The 20,487-nt window shown below is 40.1% G+C and overlaps 1 protein-coding gene across 6 annotated transcripts in view; it reads right to left on the reverse strand.

Annotated features, from left to right (window-relative positions):
- Positions 1-20,487, reverse strand: part of LOC149317258 (oxysterol-binding protein-related protein 1-like) — a 103,280-nt gene that overhangs the window by 62,041 nt on the left and 20,752 nt on the right. For 5 of the 6 annotated variants that reach the window (XM_089517193.1, XM_089517190.1, XM_089517192.1 and 2 more), the window contains exons 3-13: positions 20,062-20,147; positions 18,910-18,984; positions 17,836-17,947; positions 9,243-9,328; positions 8,476-8,620; positions 7,766-7,833; positions 7,640-7,684; positions 5,281-5,354; positions 5,125-5,188; positions 3,222-3,320; positions 1,752-1,877 (exon numbers count right to left, since the gene is read on the reverse strand). In XM_089517193.1, the coding sequence (XP_089373319.1) occupies positions 1,752-1,877; positions 3,222-3,320; positions 5,125-5,188; positions 5,281-5,354; positions 7,640-7,684; positions 7,766-7,833; positions 8,476-8,620; positions 9,243-9,328; positions 17,836-17,947; positions 18,910-18,984; positions 20,062-20,147 (980 nt within the window). Of the gene's footprint in view, positions 1-1,751; positions 1,878-3,221; positions 3,321-5,124; positions 5,189-5,280; positions 5,355-7,639; positions 7,685-7,765; positions 7,834-8,475; positions 8,621-9,242; positions 9,329-17,835; positions 17,948-18,909; positions 18,985-20,061; positions 20,148-20,487 lie in introns of those variants that run through there. The other variant, XM_089517196.1, reaches the window with a different exon arrangement.

Below are 20,487 nucleotides of genomic sequence, written 5' to 3' on the forward strand. Positions count from 1 at the left end.
CTCAGTGGTTGGTGCATACACTTGAATTATAGTGGTATTCATGGAGCCTTATTGAGATGATTTAGTCTGATGGTATTCATGGAGCCTTATTGAGATGATTTGGTCTGATTTTGCATTGTATCCTCTGACTGCTTTTGCAACATCTTTTCTTAGTTTGAAAGCCACTCCATTTGTCTTTTCATTCCCTGAGTAGAACACTGTGTGGTTGTCTGATTCAAAGTGGCCCATTACTGTCCATTTTAACTCACTCTCCCCCAGTATTGCTATGTTCATGCATTCCATTTCCATTTTTATATCCCACGTCCCTATTTTGTGTGTGATGTTACTTCTGATGGGATTTGTCTTTCTGAGCGTGTTTACTACTTGCTTCATCATTTTTGACTGCTCTTAGCTGTTCTTGCAAGTGTGTTTTCCTTTAGTTTTTATCTATCTCTCTGTTAGTGCATTTGTCCTGCTTGTGTAACACTTTCAATGTCTCATCACAGGGTTTACTAGGTGATGGGATTACACAAGGAGGGCCACCTACACCTCCCTGTGTACAGCACTAACAGGTCTTAGCTATGATGTCACTGCTGTTCTTTCACTTTTGTATACCATGTTTCTAAACAGTGTCATGAAATGACATAGAAATGTAAAGATATTTTAAGGGAGTTCTATGAAAACAGTACATTAAAACTGTTGTTAAAATCTAGATCAAGACAATAACGAATGAAAAACCAATGGGGAGGTTGTAGACATGTACTTGTTAGGGCAGTGAACTGAAAATGTAAGTGGACACCCTCCAAGTTTACCTGTCTTCTAGACATGTGTACAAATTAGAGCACATTTGCAGCCTCAGGTTTGTCAGCTCTTTCATCCCTTTTTATTCTTCAAACGACTGTGAGGACATCAGAAGCTCTTGCTTCCATGTTAACTAACTTCACATTAGCATTATGTTCAAGTCTGGAAAAACTGATAGTGGCTAGCTGGACCATGCTTTATATTATTCTATTGATCTGGAATTAAAATTAGCAACAGTCCAGAGTCTGGAATATTCAATGAAAAATAAACAGAAAGTTTCTGATCTTGAAGCTGCACCTGAGCAGAAGAGCGGCAGGGGGAGTTGACAAACTTGTAATTCTTGTAACCCTATAACAATAAACCCAGCCTCAGGCCCTAAAGGAATGTCAAGGGAAGCAACTCCAGAATGTGGGAGCTACTATTGAGAATCTCTTCCCATATTTCTCTGGGAGAGTATGCTTAGTTATTTAAGGATCATAGTCATTGCTCTTCAGAAACTTCAGACCTCTAAGAGAAAATATCCAGCATTCTAGAGCAATATCCAGAAGATTATAAGAAAATCAATGCATTAATTTACGAACACTAAAAAAGCAAGCTGCAAAACCGCAAAACATTGGTTTGGATGTAATATTACACATGGTTGGTGTAATCAAATTATGGTTTGCTTATACTTCAAAACCCAGCCAAGTTAACTAACCATGATTTGTCTGAGAGAAAAAATGAAGGTTTGAAACCACAGTTTGAACTGGTTTGTGAGTATGCATTACCTGGTTTAACATTACATCCAAAAAAAGTTCCTCACTCTGTAATAGGGGTTAGGAATTATGTAGCTTTCCAGGTAATACTGGACTATAACTCCCAGCGTTCCTCACCACTGACTATGCTATCTAGCACTTTTGGAAGTTGCTTTTCAACATCTGGAAGGCCACATGATTCCTACCCTTAGTTTATGAGAAACAGAAGCTTCTTACTTTTAGTGAGTCCTGTAACTCAGCAACTGATATTGTGTCATCTTCTTCCTCATCATCACTCAGTTGTTCTTGAGTACAGTAATGTGTGCTGTATGCTGAATGGTCTTCTATTGCCTGTACCCAGTTCTGAGAGAAGAAAATAGACTTTGCTAACATTTATTTATTCATTATATTTATATTCTACTTTTCTCACAAATGGGATTCAAACTGGCTTAAATGTTAACATTAAAATAAAGCAGTTGAAAACAACGTGAAGTACAAATATTAAAATATTATTCTGTTAAAACACTATTTTAAAACATTAAAAATTAAAACAATTAAAACATTTAAAATACACAATGCATATTAAAACAGCACAACTAGTTATACATCACTTTGCACTGAAGGCTTGTTTAAATAAAAAGATCTTTGTCAAGCAGAGAAAAGACAACAGAGATTGAGCAGTCTGAACCTCCTTCAGGAGCCTGGGAGAAGCCACTGAGAAGGCTCTCTTCCATGTCCCCACCATGATGGGATGGAAAGAAAGCCCTCTCCTGAAGATTACAGGCAGGCTCATGTGGGGAGATAGGGTTTTTTAGGTGATGTTTAACATCAACACACACCAGGGATGCTATCTATTCTGTTTTGGTTTTTAACTAGAACCCCAAGGCCCACCAATCTAGGCTAGAGTCAATTATCTACTGCACCTCTTGCACCATACCCTGGGGTGACCATATACATAAAGCTACATTTGAGTTAGTACACACCAGGGATTCCAGCAGCTTAAATCTTAAAATGTCCATTGTTCAACAACTGGGAGTTTGAGATCCTTGCCAATCTACCACAAATCACCTAGAGATCTATCAGTACATTATGATGTACTCTCTAGCCTCAGAGGATGAATCTTGGTTGTCAACATCAACTAAGAGGAAATGCAAGAAGTTAGCTAGTAATAGATGAACTGCAGTGATGAGACTAGGGCTGTTCAGGAATGGCTTTTTTTTTAAAGAGCAGATCTTGAGATAACTTCTCATTTAAGACCAACAGGTCATGTGGCAAACAGATCATAAGGCATTTTTTAATTAAAATGTATGGGTCATCAGCATTATACAAATGATTATATTCAAGAGTGGAAGACTTTTTTTCATTTGTTTTTGTAATATCTTCAAGCCATCTTCTAGAAAAGGATGCTTTGATCTTGCTGCACAAATGGACGTGTGGAGGAAGTTACAAGGAAGTTAAGAATATTTGAAGGAAGAGTTTCAGACAGCATTAGAAGACTAACTTAATTACTGTTTCAAGTTGCCCATGATGTAAAAGGAAAGGAAAAAGTGCACAGTGTTGTTCATCATAGCAATTCTACTGAAATATCTTTCTTCTAATATACAATCATATTAACTACAAAATTTCAACCCCTAGGAAATATCACCTATCTAAGCATTTCATTCCAATTCCAATCCATGCATTTAATCCACAGGGAGTAACACACACCTCTCTTGACTGTTGTTGATTGGTCTTGGGAACTTTAAAACTGTAAACTGTATTATCAAAGCACTTGATAGAGAAGAGACAGCCATCTGAACCTTTAACCTTCAAGAGAAAGTAGAGTGATGAGGTATGCCTGTTGAGCATACAAAACAGATCAGCAAAAGTGACTGGATTAGGCTCATCATATTACTATGTTCCCCAGCTGGCCTGGATTTTGGATCCTGTTAATGGTAGCACTGTCACTTTATAATTTTTGTACTGTATTTTATTAAGGTTTTATTAAATACTTATTTGCATATGACTCAAAATGTTGTGATTCATATGTAGAAATAAATGAACAAATTTTGTGTATGTATTAAATTACTACTGTCCAGCAGAAGGTGAGTGACAAAACTGCAAACCAAAATGAATTTTGCAAAAACAAAATAGAGTTTGAATTTTATTACCCACTTAAAGTGTATCTACTTAGCCGTATTAGAAACTGCTCTGTGGTACAAACAGCATTTTAATGTCAGCTGGGACACTTAATTTCCAAATGTGTATTCTAAGCTACAAAGCCAGCTCTAGAAACCCAGGTTGCACTATTAAATAGTATCACAAGAAAAATCTTCTTAATTTTGCATACCGTGGAGGCCACAGCACTTAATACACAAAACCAAGTTTACAGTCCACATTTTACTACAGATTTTGAAATTATTGTTTCTCTCTTTGATTCAGCCTCAACTTTATGCAACTACATTCCAAGATGTATCTGACTAAGAATTCTTGGATCCCTACATGTAGTCAAGGCATGCAGCCAGCTGCTAGTTCCAATGAGAGCAGATCCATTAAATCAATGGAATTTATGTATTTGTCGACTTACCATGTCTGCTGTGTAAGTAAAAGCTGAAATGTGTATTTGTGCATCAATTTGTTTTTCTAAGGCCTGTTACAGACTGCCAAAATAAAGCTGCTTCGGGTCTCTTTGGAGGTATGCTATTTAAATGATGCATGCATCCTAAGAATCCGGAAGCTGCACCAAAGCTGCACTCCAGTGCTTAGGAATGGAGTGTGGCTTTGGTGCGACCTCCGGACTCTTAGGACCCATGCATCATTTAAATAGCATGTCTCCAAAGAGACCCGAAGCAGCTTTATTTTGGCAGTCTGTAACAGGCCTAAGTTTGTTACTAAGGACAAGACTTGTTATAAAACTACAAAGTGTAGAACTCAGAAGATAAATCCTAAAGAAAGGAAGGCACTGGGAACATAAAGCCTCAGTGTGCCAAGTACAAGAGCTGTAAAATACAAAAGAAAAAGATCACCATAATCTACACAGAGATCTGTACTCAAAGAGTATCCCCAGCACTCCTCAACATATAAAACAAGGATAAGAGTCATACAGCCTCTCAGATATTGATGGACTTCATCTCTCAACAATCCTAATCAGCACAGAAAATAGTGAAGGAACTAGAACTTGCAGGCCAACAACATCTTAAACAGTGGTTCCCAACCTTTCTAATGCCACAACCCTTTAATACAGTTCCTCATGTTGTGGCGACCCCCAACCATACAATTATTTTCATTGCTACATGCAAATATGTGTTTTCCGATGGTCTTAGACGACCCCTGTGAAAGGGTCGTTTGACCCCCAAAGGGGTCCCAACCCACAGATTGGGAACCACTGATCTAAAAGGTCTCATGGTCTCACACAGCATATATATTGCTCTTTTTATTATAAAGTTCCAGGCGTTTCACCAATAAAAATCAGAAAATAGAAAACCTGAATAACATGCAGAGGTTATGACAAAAAATCATTTTGCTCTAGGTAAGTAATGTATGCGCTTGTATCAAGGAACCCACATTTAAACCTGAAAACACTAGATCATTCTTGCTTCCCTATAAAACGGATATTTCTAAGTTTGCTTACTGTGCAAATGGCTTGTGTTAAGTGTTTGCATCCTTGGCGGCGATTACTGTTGCCAATATCAGCCCTTCCAAAATAAAATAAAAGGGAGAAAGAGCAGTTAATCATTATAATAATCAATATTCTAATCCCTGGAGTGAAGTTTAATTTCACACTTACTGTTTTTGGTACCATGAGAGAACTCCATGTTCCAGTACTACCCAATATGGTTTCCAACCAAAGAAACGTGAACTCTTAAAAAAAGAAAGAAATTCAGCTTCAACAACTAATGTTTATGAATTTTAGCAAATATAAACAGTGCATTTTAATTGGGTTAATTTCTCTTCTAACTTGCAAATTTTGAAGTTACTTCTTTGGCATTTGGTCTCAAGTCACATAAAACAAAAGTACTGCCTTTTGCAGAGTTTAACTGTCTTAGAGATCAAAAGATGAATTTTTAGAGACTGTGTTATCATAAAAAAGTAGTGGAACCAAAGGGAAAAACAGACCACCCCGATTCAGTGGTGTCCCGCCACCCCTTTCAGCATCAAATTGGGGCTGCAGCAACCGCACACTGCGGCCCCGATCCAGCATTTTGCCGCATCGAAAAGAAACAGCAAAATGCTGCTCCTTTTAGAGCTGGCAAAAGGGGCCTTTGCCGCGGCACTTTCCGGTGCTCCTTTTGGCATGCGTCATTTGAACACTGTGCCAAAGGAGCATCACGATCCCACCCGACATGTGGCCAGTCGGTGTGGGTGTGTGTGTCATGCAGTTGCCACGCCCCCACTTCATCCTGATGCTGGCATTTCTAGCCGGTCTGTTTTGCCCCTAAGTGATCTTGACAGCAAGTTTTTTTAAGACACATAAAGTCAATATGTACTCTATATCATGATGATCAAGCTACACTATATACAATACACCATTCACTCATAATATGGGAATCAAACATTGCCTTGATCTTTCACTCATCCACAGAAATATAAGAAAATAGATTCTATTTGTACAGTATGAAGAGCCACCTGATGGGAAGAGCTGTTTGGCTGTGGAATGAGCTGCATTGGAGGGTGCTAGACTCTCCTTCTTCGGAGGTCTTTAAACAAAGGTTAGATAGACATGTTTCTGCAGTGCTTTAGTTCTATATTCGTATATGGTAGGGACTTGGGACTAATGGCCCTCGTGGTCCCTTCCAGATCCAAGATTCTATGACCTCCTATCTCCATATCAGTTTAGCAGCACATATAACTAGTCTGAATGGAGATGTCAGAGAGGGTAAGAGCCGGTGTGGTGTCGTGTTTTGAGAAACGGCAGGGTTGTTTTAGGGTCACCATTAAGTTAGAAATGACCTGAAGGCACCCACCAAAATCAAGTCAGAGAGGATGACATGTATTAGTTCTCAAAACTAAAACATGCCACTGTAAAACCTTGCCCTACTCTCAAAGGAGGGACTGGTGCCTGGGAAGGATGATCTGGCCCTGGAAGGTCAGCTGCTTAAGAGGTCAGCTGCCTGACAGATCCATTGTCACCTTATACAACTTTTGAAGGTTCGTGGCCAGTGTCACAATTTGTATTTTTCTGAGGCCTATTACATTATGACCCCACTTCCACAGGTATGTGCTTAAATATCTGAAGTTTGTGTATTATTTGTACCTCATCAATGCATCTGAAGAAGTGGACTGAAATCCAGAGGTTCATGTTAAAACAAGTCAAGTCTTCCTAGTGCCGCTATATTCCTCCCCCTCCTCCCCCCCCCTTTTTAGAAGCAAACATTACTCATTTGGAGCTTTCCATGGTGCTGCAATTACTGATCTGCCCAGTCCCATCATGCCCTGTAGCCCCTTTGTCAAGATCAGCCTACTCAGATAAAATATATATACAGTCAGCCCTTGATATTTGTGGCTTTGGCATTCGTGAATTTGGTTATTTGTGAGTTTTCAAGGGCTCTCCTGGCCCCTCCCATGCCTGTGACAGTTGGCTAGAGTTGACCCAGACATCAGAGGGGAAGTGGATGGGGCTCGTGTGCTTATTTACAAATTTTCCACATTCGTGGGGGTTTTATTCTCCTAAACCTGCCATATGTGGAGATCCAAACGGCTATTTAACTTGCTTTCTTATGGAATATTCTTTGTGGTAAAGCTTTGAGTTTAGTTCCATCACCATTTGGATCTACAGGGGATTCCAATCTTGCTTCTAATATAAATAAGATATGAGGAAAGATCAACGAAACCTGCATTTTATGAAAAAGTTTTATGCGTTCAGAGGTAAGCAAGTCCAAAGTCTAACTCCGTCAAACAGGGCAAACTGGAGATTTTGTTGCACCCCATTTGCCTTTATTATCCCAATAAAAAATAGAAAACAGATGAGCCATACTGAGAAAGGAAAAGCCTTAATGGGAGAAAAGAATTTGTACTGGAGAAAGGGGACATGTTGAATTCTGGTGTGCTAGTAAGAGGACATCTACGGTTGTTCAAAGGTGTTGCGACAGGATAACAAATACAAAACAACAGCAGCATGAAAACAAAACAGGGGGGAAGCTGGGTACCTTCCAAAGTAGTCCTTCAAATCGTTTCAAAGGTTTGCTGATCATCTGCAAAAAACAGAACTGAGACGTTAAACACAAGTCTATCTACATTAATAGTACTGTTAATAAATATAGTGGTGTACCTACCTTCCCAATGACTCCTCCAAGTATTTGCTTCATGTCTGCACCCTGGGCTAAAGCAAGGGGTGTCTGACCTGTTCAAGAGAACAGACAGATTTGCTTCATCAAATCTGACTCAAAATCAGTAAGCTGACATCAACAACAGCAATGACACATGCATTTCACACTTACATCTGGTGATTTAAGGAAAGCAAAGGTTATTGCCTGGGCTTGAGGCATTCAGACAATTTCCCTTAGACTATTTTGATCCAAAATACTTTCTTTCTTTCTTCATTTATTTATTTATATCCCGCTCTTTTCCCAGGACTGGGACTCAGAGCGGCTAAATTTACTTACTAAATTAGGCTCAATTTTGAATGTTAAAAAGATGGAAGCCCTTCCACTATTACTTTTATAGAAGGTAAGCAACAGCACTACTTTCAGCAAGATCAGAAAGCAATTGGCAGAACTAGTTGAGCATATGGGCTTTGTAAGAACTACAATAGGATTACTGGGTACTTATCTGCAGCAGCATCTGGCAGTTATTTACTGGCAATTTAAATCCAGATTAAAATTCTGTAATACAAGGCCAATTTACACATTTTTGACAGTGTTCAAGGACAGAAACATAGACAAAACTGCATTTAAAAAAATGAATTGTTTACAGTTCACACATTCCCTTAGCCTTTCAGATGAAAGGAATGTTTGATCTCATTAAATGAAACAGTGTCACATACCACTTTTGTTCTTTAGTTTAGAGTCCGCGCCACACTTTAGAAGCTTCAAAGCACAGTGCTTGTGGGCACGGTACGCTGCACAATGTAATGGTGTATTTCCCATCTGATCAGTGCAATTGATGTCAGGAGGATTTGACCTGTTTAACTAGAGAGAGTTATACAAACATGCATCTGAGCAAGTAGACCAAGTCTACAAAAGCTTATGCTACAACTTCTTCTACACAGTTAGTCTCAAAGGTGCTAAAAGATCCCCCTTCGCATAATGATATTCCAGACTAATACAGCTATGTTTCTGAATATTTCAAACTAGCATGGCTATGTTTCTGAATTATACAAACTGTATAATTCTATTGTGCTTTTAAGCAAGAATCATATCCAGAGCACCTGGTTCACTCTATTACCTTGGATCTGGCTCCTTCATGATTCCCATCTCCTTTGAGATGCAACTACTTTTAGTCTTCAGAAACTAAGAAAGGCGCCCTGGTGGCGCAGTGGTTAAATGCCTGTACTGCAGCCATTCACTCAAAACCACAAGGTTGCGAGTTCAAGACCAGCAAAAGGGCCCAAGCTCGACTCAGGCTTGCATCCTTCCGAGGTCGCTAAAATGAGTACCCAGACTGTTGGGGGCAAATTAGCTTACTTGCTGTTCACCGCTATGATCTTTGGAATAGCGGTATATAAATAAAACAAATTATTATTATTATTTAATATTTGGCAATTACATTCATGACCCTGAATTATAAAATAAATGATAACATCATGCATACCAATGCAGTGAGTTTTCCAGCCTCGCCTTCTCGTGCAGCTCCTAGGAGGAGTTCCTCACGTTTTCTTTCTTGAGTCCTTTCCACAGCTAAATATAAAGAATAAATTGAAATAACATCCTTGTACAGGAAAGTTTATTTTATTGTTTGATTGCAATGACAAAATGAACCATTTTTGCAGATCTCCTTTCTCACACTCAGCTGTAGGTAACAGATTTAATATTTCCTATTCTTAAGGCCTCTTAACCTCTAGAACAATGTGGGCCAAGGCTAGCTCAGTCGAGAGCATCTGTTTTGCATATACAGAGCTCTCGATTCAGTCCCCAGTGTTACCAGTTAAGAAAGACCTAGTCAGCACAGCTTTGGGAATCTCATACAGAAGTTGCACTGCATCTTTGGCTATCTGGACAGACAGCCTGAATTTGCTTTTCTCTTGTGTCCAGATAAGGGTCAAAGAAACAGGCTCAGCACAAGCAATCTGTCTTTACAACCACATATTATATAGCATGCATCATCCATAAAGTGCAGCTTGAAATACTTTAATATGAATGTTAAATGTGTGCCATTAGTATCTGTTATTGCATACAGAGAAAGTCAATAACAAATCCTAACATGATCAATGATGTTACAGAGAACTGGAAATCCAAAGTACATGGAAATGCAGAACTGAGCAATTGCTACGATCATTAGTTTTTTGTGGGTTTTTCAGGCTATGTGGCCATGTTCTAGAAGAGTTTCTTCCTGACATTTCACCAGCATCTGTGGCTGGCATCTTAGGAGAATGCTTGCCTGGAAAGGAGTTGGGTATGTATATACTGTGTGACCTGGAAAGGCAGGAGTTACTTGCATGTGTATTGTTCTGTTGCTAATGGTAGGCCTCAGGGTGGGAGGGTCTGCAAAAGAGGATTAGTGTCTGCTTGATTAGTGCTCATTGTCTGCTGGGAAACCCCTGACCCTGGGAGATTTCTCATTTGCATTTGTTGAGTCTTCCTCTTGCTATTTTTCAGGACTGGTAGCCAAACTTTGTTTACTTTAAGGGTTTCCTCTTTCCTGTTGAAATTGTCCAGGTGTTTAAACAAGTGTATCCAGATCAGGCCAAAAACACTATTTAGCTTAACCTACTCTCTTGACCAGTAGCTTCTAGGAATCACAGAGACATTAGGCAGGAAAGCTACAACTACTCTCTACTGTCTCTCCCTGCAAGACTGGTAATCAAGAGGAAAATGGAGGCTCAGTTTAGCTTTCAACGGACTTTACTGCTCTGAATGTGACCAATCCCCACTTTTAATGCCATCTAAGCCATTACAGCCTATAATATAGACACAAATGTCATAATTCTGTCCCAGTAGCATGAAGTAGCATTTAAAGAAAGGACTTTGGTTGATGGATTTTTATTGCTGCTCTTATAGAAGCTAAGCAGCATCAGGCCTGAAAGTAACTTGGAAGAAAGATCTCAAGGAAATACAAGAGAAAGGCAATGGTAAGCCATCTCTGACTATTCATTGCCTTAAAAAAACTTATGAAATTCTTGGGGTTGCTGCAAGTCAACAGGAGACTTGAAGGCCCATATTACTACTACTCTAATGTTTTGGTTTTGCTGCTCTGTTTCTCCTTTTAATTACCTTTTTCATGTTTATTAGCTCTAAATTTCATTTTGCTGATTTCTGTCTATAGTATTTCTTTTTCTGTTAATTGTGCGGAACTGTTTGGAAAGATGAGATACAATTCTTTTAAATGAATAATTTTATGCTTTTCACTCATTTTTAATAGCTAAAGACAAGTTAACAGGGTCAATGCGATTTTAGGCTGCATCAATAGAAGTATAGTGTCTAGATCAAGAGAAGTAATAGTATCACTCTATTCTGCTCTGGTCAGGCCCCACCTGGAATATTGTGTCCAGTTCTGGGCATCACAGTTTAAAAAGGATGTTGAGAAACTGGAGCATGTCCAAAGAAGGGTGACCAAAATGGTGAAGGGTCTGGAATCTATGCCCTATGAGGAACGACTTAGGGAGGTGGGGATGTTTAGCCTGGAGAAGAGAAGGTTAAGGGGTGATATGATAGCCCTGTTTAAATACTTGAAGGGATGTCATATTAAGGAGGGAACAAACTTGTTTTCTGCTGCTCCAGAGACTAGGGCCCTGAGCAATGGATGCAAGCTACAGGAAAAGAGATTCCACCTCAACATTAGGAGGAACTTCCTGACAGTAAGGGCTGTTCGACAGTGGAACACACTCCCTCGGAGTGTGGTGGAGTCTCCTTCGTTAGAGGTCTTTAAACAGAGGCTGGATGGCCATCTGTTGGGGATGCTTTGATTTAGATTTCCTGCATGGCAGGGGGTTGGACTGGATGGCCCTTGCGGTCTCTTCCAACTCTGATTCTATTCTTATCTAATGTAAGTTTCTGGAGCTTTGGTCATCCACATGCTTTTGTAGTTCAGCTCCCAGAAGCTTTACACAACATTATGAATTACAAAGGACATGTTTTAGTTCAAAATACCTGAAAGTGCCTTAAGCTAGTGATAGCTAAGTCTAGCCACGCTATCTACTCATTCTCATACCACTTATGGCAAGACTGAGCAATTGTTAAGGGGCTACACTGGGGCACTGCACCCCACAAAATATTTTTCCCAGTGGGGGCATTGAGAGTAATTTGACTATGTTTCCAAAATCTTGGGGGTCAATTTAGTCTGGGGGACTTTTTTTCTAACAGGAAATGATCTGATAGTCAGATTTAGGATCTAATTGTTTCTCAAAATATACCAAAATTGCTTCATACATCTGCTAGGGCATGTGGCAACAAAAGAATTTGGGGGGGGGGGGGGAGCTGCCAGCCTGCACTTTCCCCATCTTAAGATGTACCATTTGATGGTCCATATTCTTTTAGGGCCCCAACAAGACTTTGACAAGTGAACCACCCAAACCTGTTGATTTCTTTGGTGTGCTGGCCATTTTTTGCTTGAAAAGTTTTGACTGAAAAATTGAAAATATGTTATTGGGGTCTGGAGGTTTTAGGGAAGCAAAGTGGGGCCCTATGAACACAACTGGCTGCACTTTCCCCACTCTTGGCACCAAAGATTATCAACCTTCGCCATGTACTTCTGTTACTGATATGAAAACATGGTATACAAATTTAAGAGATTTCAGACAGATATGACTTCAACAGCTGTATGCACCCAATGAAACCTTTGGAAGCGACTTGAACAAGACTATGACCTATGTCTTCTCAGCCATTGATTGGCTGCAGGGATGCTTACTTTCTGATGCTCTTGAGCACCAAAGTAGGAAGGAGCAGTCTTATACTGAAGGCAGAGACTGCTTTTTCTTGCCTCCATGCTGAAAGCAGCCAGAGCAAGCCTGGTTACTGTTTGACAGTGGCCTGGGGAGAGGGGGCTGCACTTGTTGGGCTCCCAAGTTCTGTACACTGGAAAAGCAAGAAATACTGTATATTTGGGAAACTCCTAAATGGTGTATATTAGGAAAGCAGGCAGACATAAGTAAAACCCTCTGCTACCTCCTGCAAGATCCTGCCTGCAAATGATAGAATCTAAGACTATTTTTTTAGCTCAGTATTTATTATTTCATATTTATTTCAAGTATTTATATTCTGCTTTTCTCCCACAATAGGATTCCAGATACGTAAAATGTATTATAATATGTTCTACATCATTTTTAGGACATATTGATAGTTAGGCCCCTCCCAGACTACCCAATTATAGCACTATGATTCCATGCCTGCACCCTGGATAATACTGGGATTTGTACTGTAGTTTAATGAGGCAACAGAGCTATCCGGTTGAGAATTCCAGGGTTCCCTAGCATGCAGATGGCAATCACAGTGAAATCATAGTGCTAGTGTTGTGTGAAAGGACCCGTAATGTACCTGATTACATTGACTCTGTATATTCTGCATTAAATTGAAATATTTTGTTTTAAATTTAAGAGACTATCTCTAATGCTTCATAAAGCATTCTGCAAGTGCTAACAGTTTTCCTTATTATCTGAGTGAAAGCAAATGGTGGTAAGGCCGCTCAACTCATGTCAGATTGTTAATGTGCACACAAATAGGTTTCAGCCATATGCATTATGATATAAACTAAGAAGTAGGATGCTTTGATCAAATTCTTTAAATAGGTCAGTTTGCAGGAATCTAGATGTATTTGTACACAAACATCCATAAGATTCAATTACAAGCATACCTAAGCTAACAAAGTCCATGACAAATGATCTCTTTTTAACAAAGCCTTTTTACATCTACACAACCTCCCCTTTCCTTCTTGTCCTATGTGTAGCTCTAAATTTTTTAGGAATAATGATGAAGGACTACTGGAGAAACACAGACTTTCACTGTCAGGTTGTAGCATTCTTATGGTAAATAATGTAATAAAAGCTTGAGCTGGGAAAGAATGGGATTCTACACTAGCTAAGCCTACTGTAGCCATGTGTGCCTTTCAGGAGGTATCTACCACTTTTGGGATCTGTGGAAACTAGGGGAAATGTCTGAGGGGATCTGAATGAGGCTGATGATTGACAGTCAGTTTGGCATGTTGGGAACTGAGAGACTGGTATGGAATGTGGGGTGAATGAGTGAAGATCAAGGTTGAGACAACAGTCAGGTTTGCAAATTAAGGAGTGGGATTTCAGAGTCTGAGTTAGTAGTTTTGGTACAAGAGAATGTGCGTGAGAGTGAAATGGTTGCTTAAATGTATTAAATTCTTAATTTATTTTCTTATGTTCACCTTCTGTTAAGAAAGCATTCTTTCCAGGAATGCTATCTCTCCATCTATCTCTATCTCATCTAATTTAATCTAATCCTAAATCTAATCCTAAATCTGATCCTACATCTAAATCCAATCTTAATCGTAGACCTAAATCTAATCCTAATGCTAGATCTAAATCTGAATCTACATTTACATCTAAATCTAATTCCAATCTCAAATCTAATCCCAAATTCCCTTGTTGTTGTAGTGTGCCTCCATTGTTTCCGATTTATGGCGACCATAGGGTGAACCTATTATGGGGTTTCCTTGACAAGATTTCTTCAGAAGTTTGCCACTGCCTTCCCCTGAAACTGAGAGCATGTGATTTGCCCATGGTCACGCAATGGGTTTCATGGGTGAGCTGGGAATTGAACCCTGGTTTCCAGAGTCATAGTCCAACACTCAAAAAACTGTGCCACACCTTGCTCTCTCGATCCCTGTCCTTCATGGCTGACAGCTCAAGGGGGAACGGTTGTGACTAATATGTTGCACCGTATTATCAATACATCCTTCAGGGATGGGCAGTTTCCATCAACTTTGAAGATGGCCATTGTTAAACCTTTGTTGAAAAAGCCCTCCCTTGACCCCCTAATTCGGAACAATTATCGGCCTGTCTCGCTGCTGCCATTTTTAGGGAAGGTGATCGAGAGGGCAGTTGCCTTTCAGCTTCAAGGGATCTTGGATGAGACGGATTATCTGGACCCATTTCAAACCGGCTTCCGGGCGGGCTATGGAGTTGAGACTGCTATGGTCGCCTTAGTTGATGATCTCCGTCTGGGTATGGACAGGGGGAGCGTGTCCCTATTAGTGCTCTTGGACATTTCAGCGGCCTTCGATACCATCGACCATGGTATCCTTCTGGGTCGCCTGAGGGAGTTGGGTATCGGGGGCTCTGCTTTGCAGTGGTTCCGTTCCTACCTCTCGGGCAGATTCCAGATGGTGGAGCTGGGGGACTGTCGCTCCGATAGGAAGGCCCTGACATCTGGGGTCCCTCGGAGCGATTTTGTCCCCTATGCTTTTTAACATTTACATGAAGCCGCTGGGAGAGATCATCCGGAGACACGGGGCACGGTGTTATCAATACGCTGATGACACCCAAATAGTTTTCTCTTTGTCTCCGTCTGATGCAGTAACTAAGGATGGCATCTCTCCTCTTAATGCTTGCTTGGAGTCGGTAATGGGCTGGATGAGGGAAAACAGACTCAGCCTGAATCCAGAGAAAACGGAAGTACTGGTGATTGGCTCTCCTGGTCTGGGTAAGGAAATTTTTCCACCTGTCCTAAATGGGGTCACGCTTCCTGTGAAGGACTCTGTTCGCAGTTTGGGGGTGCTTCTGGACTCATCGCTTCACCTTACTGCTCAGATGGATGCAGCGGTCAGGAGCACCTGTTATCAGCTTCGGCTGATACGCCAACTGCGACCCTTCCTTGGCCAGGGGGACCTTGAAACCGTTATACATGCTCTGGTAACCTCTCGATTAGATTTCTGTAATGCGCTTAACATGGGGCAACCCTTGTACCAAACCCAGAAGCTTCAATTAGTGCAGAATATGGCTGCTCGGCTGGTTACTGGATGTTCCAGGGCCAACCATATAACATCAGTCCTAAAAGATCTCCATTGGCTGCCTATTCGCTTCCGGGCCGAATACAAGGTGTTGGTTATCACCTATAAAGCCCTAAATGGCTTGGGCCCAGGGTACTTGGAGGACCGCCTCTCCCCATACAATCCGCCCCGCACTCTCAGGTCGGGTGAAAGACATCTTTTAAGAGTTCCAGACGCTCGATATGTATCAGCTCAGAGGGCTTTCTCTATTTCAGCCCCTCAGCTCTGGAACTCCCTCCCCAATGAGCTTCGTACTTCCACCTCCCTCGATGCTTTCAAGAAGAACTTGAAGACTTTTTTGTTCCGCCAGGCTTTCCCCCCGTGAGCCTTGTGGTGATTCTTTTCCCCGTGGCAATGTTTTTGTGTATTCCATTCTACACAGCCACTTGTATAAGGTGTTGTTAGTTTTGTTTTTTTAACTGTTCTTAATTATTAACTTTGTATTATTTCATGCTAATGTTTCAATTGTCTTACTCTTTGATGTACACCGCTGTGATCGCTGGAATAGCTGTATAGAAATAAAATTTTATTATTATTATTATTATTATTATTATTATTATCCATATCTATATTCAAGGACTGGATTTAGATACAGTGTTTTCAGTGGCAGCCAAGGATAAAGAGGGTTGATGTTCAATAGGGATAGAAGCTGAGTATGTAATAATCCACACAGGAACCTTGAGTGCATCTAATAGGTCCCATAGTTGGTGTCTACAGCAGTGGGAAAGGAGGAGGTTCTTACACTAATGGCAAAGGTGGAGACAAGTGAAAGCCCTCGCTCTTGGTGATAGCAGTGCAATTTGTGCAAGTCTGCACATATGGTGGCAGTGGTGATTTAGGCAGAGCCTTACATCTGGTACAAAAAGTGATGGAATAATGGGAAGAAGCCTCACAATGCCTCTAATCACAATAACTGAATATGTAGTTTTTACTTCTGCCTTTGTATTTCAGGGATTTTCACTGGTTTCATTATTAGCTTTTATTGTGTTTTATTAATATAGCAATAGCATTTACATTTCTATACTGCTTCATACTGAACTAAGTAGTCTCTAAGCAGTTTACAACATATAAACTATTTGCCCCCAACAAGCTGGGTACTCATTCTAGCGACCAATGGAAGGATACAAGGCGGGATCAACCCTGGAGCCCTGGAATCAAACTCACAACCCTATCTCTGCAATACTGGCTGCAGTACTAGCATTTAACTACTGGCAAGTTGAGTCATTTGGCTACAAAAATAGTAATAAATGAAGCAAACATATGTACCACAGAAGGTGGCCCTGTATCTAAAAAGGGCAACTAACTGTAGGAAGCCACCAGAAATCGCAACTGTGTGCATTAGAATGCACTGCTGTACAAAATATGTAATTCACTTTATTATATAAACAGAATATACTGAAGATGAAGGCACTTTTGAGGTTGTCTGATCTGGTAAACTCCACTAAAATTGTATTGCATTTGACTGTCTGCAAACAAATTTCTACACAAAATGGCCCTGGTTTCAAGCATGTATCACACGGGGTAACTCATAATTTCTTCAGGAGTGGTTCTATAGTCTCCAACTGCAATAACAGTGTCCAAACAGTGTCCAAACGGGGAAGCCTAAAATTCCCAATGTGCTAATGATGAACTTCTAGCAGAGCAATCTGATTTAAATGAGATGCTGGCTTACATGCAATACCATGTAATTACCTTTTTCTTGTCTGTCTAGTGCCATGGATAAATGAGTCCTACGTTCATTATGCATCCTTAGTGAATGGAGAATGATTACTTGGTGAATAACATGTTTACTAAGTAACAAATATGGGAGTTTCAGTTTTGCATTTCCAGGCTTTCTTAACATAATCTAATCCTTGATCACACTGTGAGTCCATACTAGCAAGCCAAAGTATGGATGTCACAGCAAGATGAAACCATAAGCAAACTGCTGGCATGCAGAGATTTACTATGGGAACCAGCCCCTCCCAAGCAGTTTTCTCTCCATTACCAAGATATTCCTTGTATCAAGAGAGAAAAATTTTATAGCAGGCTCTGATCAGGCCACACACATGTTCCATGCAGGCACAGTTTCAAGCAGCCTCTCTGAATGGCAATACATATTTAGTCACCTTGTCAAAATATTATCGAAGGAATAAGAGATCACCACTTTACATACTGAAGCTAGATTCTTCAGTAGAAGAGCATCTTTACTGGAATTCCAATTCTCTTACATTCATATTTGATACAGAATGGATACCTTCTAGCATCTCTCGTATTTCTTTATTGTGCGTAACATCTTTTGCAGTTTGCCCATTCCCATTAACAATGGAAGTATCAGCATCAGATTCCAAAAGTAGCAGAACCACCTCCTGAAAGACAAGTTCAGTATCCATTATCTATGGAGACCTCCCTGCTTTATCCAGATTAGGTTTTTTTTCCCTTGTTTCACTTTGCTTCATTTCACACATTCATTTTGCAAGTAAGGAAACTCTTGGGGCATTTTTAAGACTAACCAATTTATTTCAACTGTAAGCTTTCATCTTATGCATCTTAAGTCTCACTCTTGAGGAAAAGGCAGGATATAAAGTGACTGAGTGACTGATCTAAAAAAATGGACTAGTCCACAAAAACCTATGGCCTCATTCACACTACATAATAAACTGTTTTAAACCATTTTAAAGAGCCCTTGTTCACACTGGCACCGAATTTCTCCAATGTAGTTTGAGGAGGGGGCAGCACTAAACCCGGTTAAACCATTTCCCCCCAAATCTGAGGCATTTATCACATCTTTATAAATGATTCGATTCAACGCAAGTGTGAACATGTTGATTGGATTCGGTTCCCTGTGATACGATCATCCTTGAGACATTGCACATGGAGACTCCATTTTTAATCGATCCAATTGTTAATGTGAACATGAAGTGGGTTAAATTGAAATGGGCAGGTTTGATCATGGCAACCAATAGTCTGAACATCTATTTGTGTCAATCACTCCATCGATTCAAAATGATCCAACACAAAAATATTATGTAGTGTAAATGAGGCCTATGCTGGAATGAATCGGTTAGTCTTAAAGATACTATACGATTCGTTCTTTCTTTTCATAATGAAAGCTCTTCCACTCTCTCTCTGAAAATTGTCATCTTGGAAAGAGAATGTCACATCAAGATTAACTGGAGGACATTTTGACAAGGTAACACAAAAACTTTGAAACAGGAAGTCAGAAAATGATACGTTATCTATAATATTGTAATACAGAAAAGGCCATATGGACAAATGGTGTACCTCTGAGCTTAAGTTCTATACACTAGACTAAACATGTTCATCTTACCTTGCGCCCAGTGAAGGCTGCACGATGCAGTGGAGTGTCTCCCATATCATTTAGAACATTTACATCAGCACCAGCCTATAAAGAGAGGTTGTTTAGTAGAGTTTGACATCCAAGTCAATACGTTATTAAAATATGGCTGGTACAAATCAGTCACCCTGGTTGCATCCACACTGCAGAAATAATCCAGCCTGACACCATTTTAACAGGCATGGTTCCATGCTATAGAATCTTGTGGTTCCAGAACTCTCTGACAGAGAAGGCTAAATATCCCCCAAAGTTACAACCCCAGAATTCCACTGCATTGAGCCATGAGTGTCAAACTGGATTATTTCTGCTGTGTGGATGCTGCCAGGAGACCTAATATTTCAGTCCTTCTTCAAAAAGCCTTCTTAAGGCAAAGTAGGTCTTTTGGTATTCTGAATAGATAGAGGCTACCCAATCTGAAGTACTTACAGAGATCTGTTGAACTTTCATTTGAGGTCTAGATTCTGACCATTCATATAATGCAACTGTTTCAATGGCGGTTTCTTCTAATTTGGAATTTGTTTTACAGGGGATAATATGAGGCAGCTTTAGTCTGCAGTCAAATATTTCTAAACAGTGAATTTAGGTAGTATAGTTTATTTCAGGTGGCATTTACAAGGAATTCAATCTTTTCAGAAGGAAGTCAGTTTGACCACGCTCCTCTTCCCATGTCTATTTGCTTTTGCCTTCACAGCCATGCACAAGCTAATTTGGGCTCTAAGCTTTTCTGTGTTGGGAAGATAACAATTCAGTGTGTCACTCTACCTCAGCATCACCTTTAATCCAGTTTGTTCAAATTGGCACCAGTTCAATTTTTCTCAAAAGGGTTACTAAGAAGTCACATCGAGCTAAACATCCAGCAGAACTAACTGGATTATGTGGTTTTAACAATTACATGGCCATACAGAATTCAAAATTAAGAGGCAGGAGGTTATTCCAGATGTCTGTGACAGGCTAAAGGCTCCTGAGCTTCTGAGTGTTCCATCTTGGTTCCCTAGCTTTCAGACTCAGGAACTCGTGTTATTTATTTTACAGCACTAAATTTAGTGCTGAAAAACCTTTAACTAAACCAAGTGCTCTTGATGGTATAGAAATATTATGTAGAAAATAACAAGCTAAAGGTGATACCTCTAGCAAATCCTTGACAACACTGGTATGCCCAAAGTAGCATGCAAGATGAAGAGGAGTCCAGCCCAGGTTTGACTTGCTTGTGCCTAGAAGGTACAAATTAACATGGGTCAAATCAACACTGAATCATCTTTTCATGTAGTCAAGAACTGATACATCTAAGAAAAAGGATCCTTAAAGATTATCCAAGACACCAGTTTAGGATCACGTCTGACATGAACTATGTTTCTGCCACCCTTGAGAACAAGCTTCCTCAATTTGCTCAATCTACAACTTCCATTATTATCAACCAGCATCTGGAGGAAGCAGATTGTGGAGGCTCTCTTTTAGTTAAACCTAGGAAGGACTGGGCTGGGGATGCTGTCATTCAGTTAAGCCAATCTCACATAATTATTGTTATAATGTGAGACATACAGACACTGTGTG

This window comes from Sceloporus occidentalis, unplaced genomic scaffold, assembly GCF_023333645.1.
Source record: "Sceloporus occidentalis isolate IW3139 unplaced genomic scaffold, rSceOcc1.0.p SCAF_3, whole genome shotgun sequence".
Taxonomy (NCBI): Eukaryota; Metazoa; Chordata; class Lepidosauria; order Squamata; family Phrynosomatidae; genus Sceloporus; species Sceloporus occidentalis.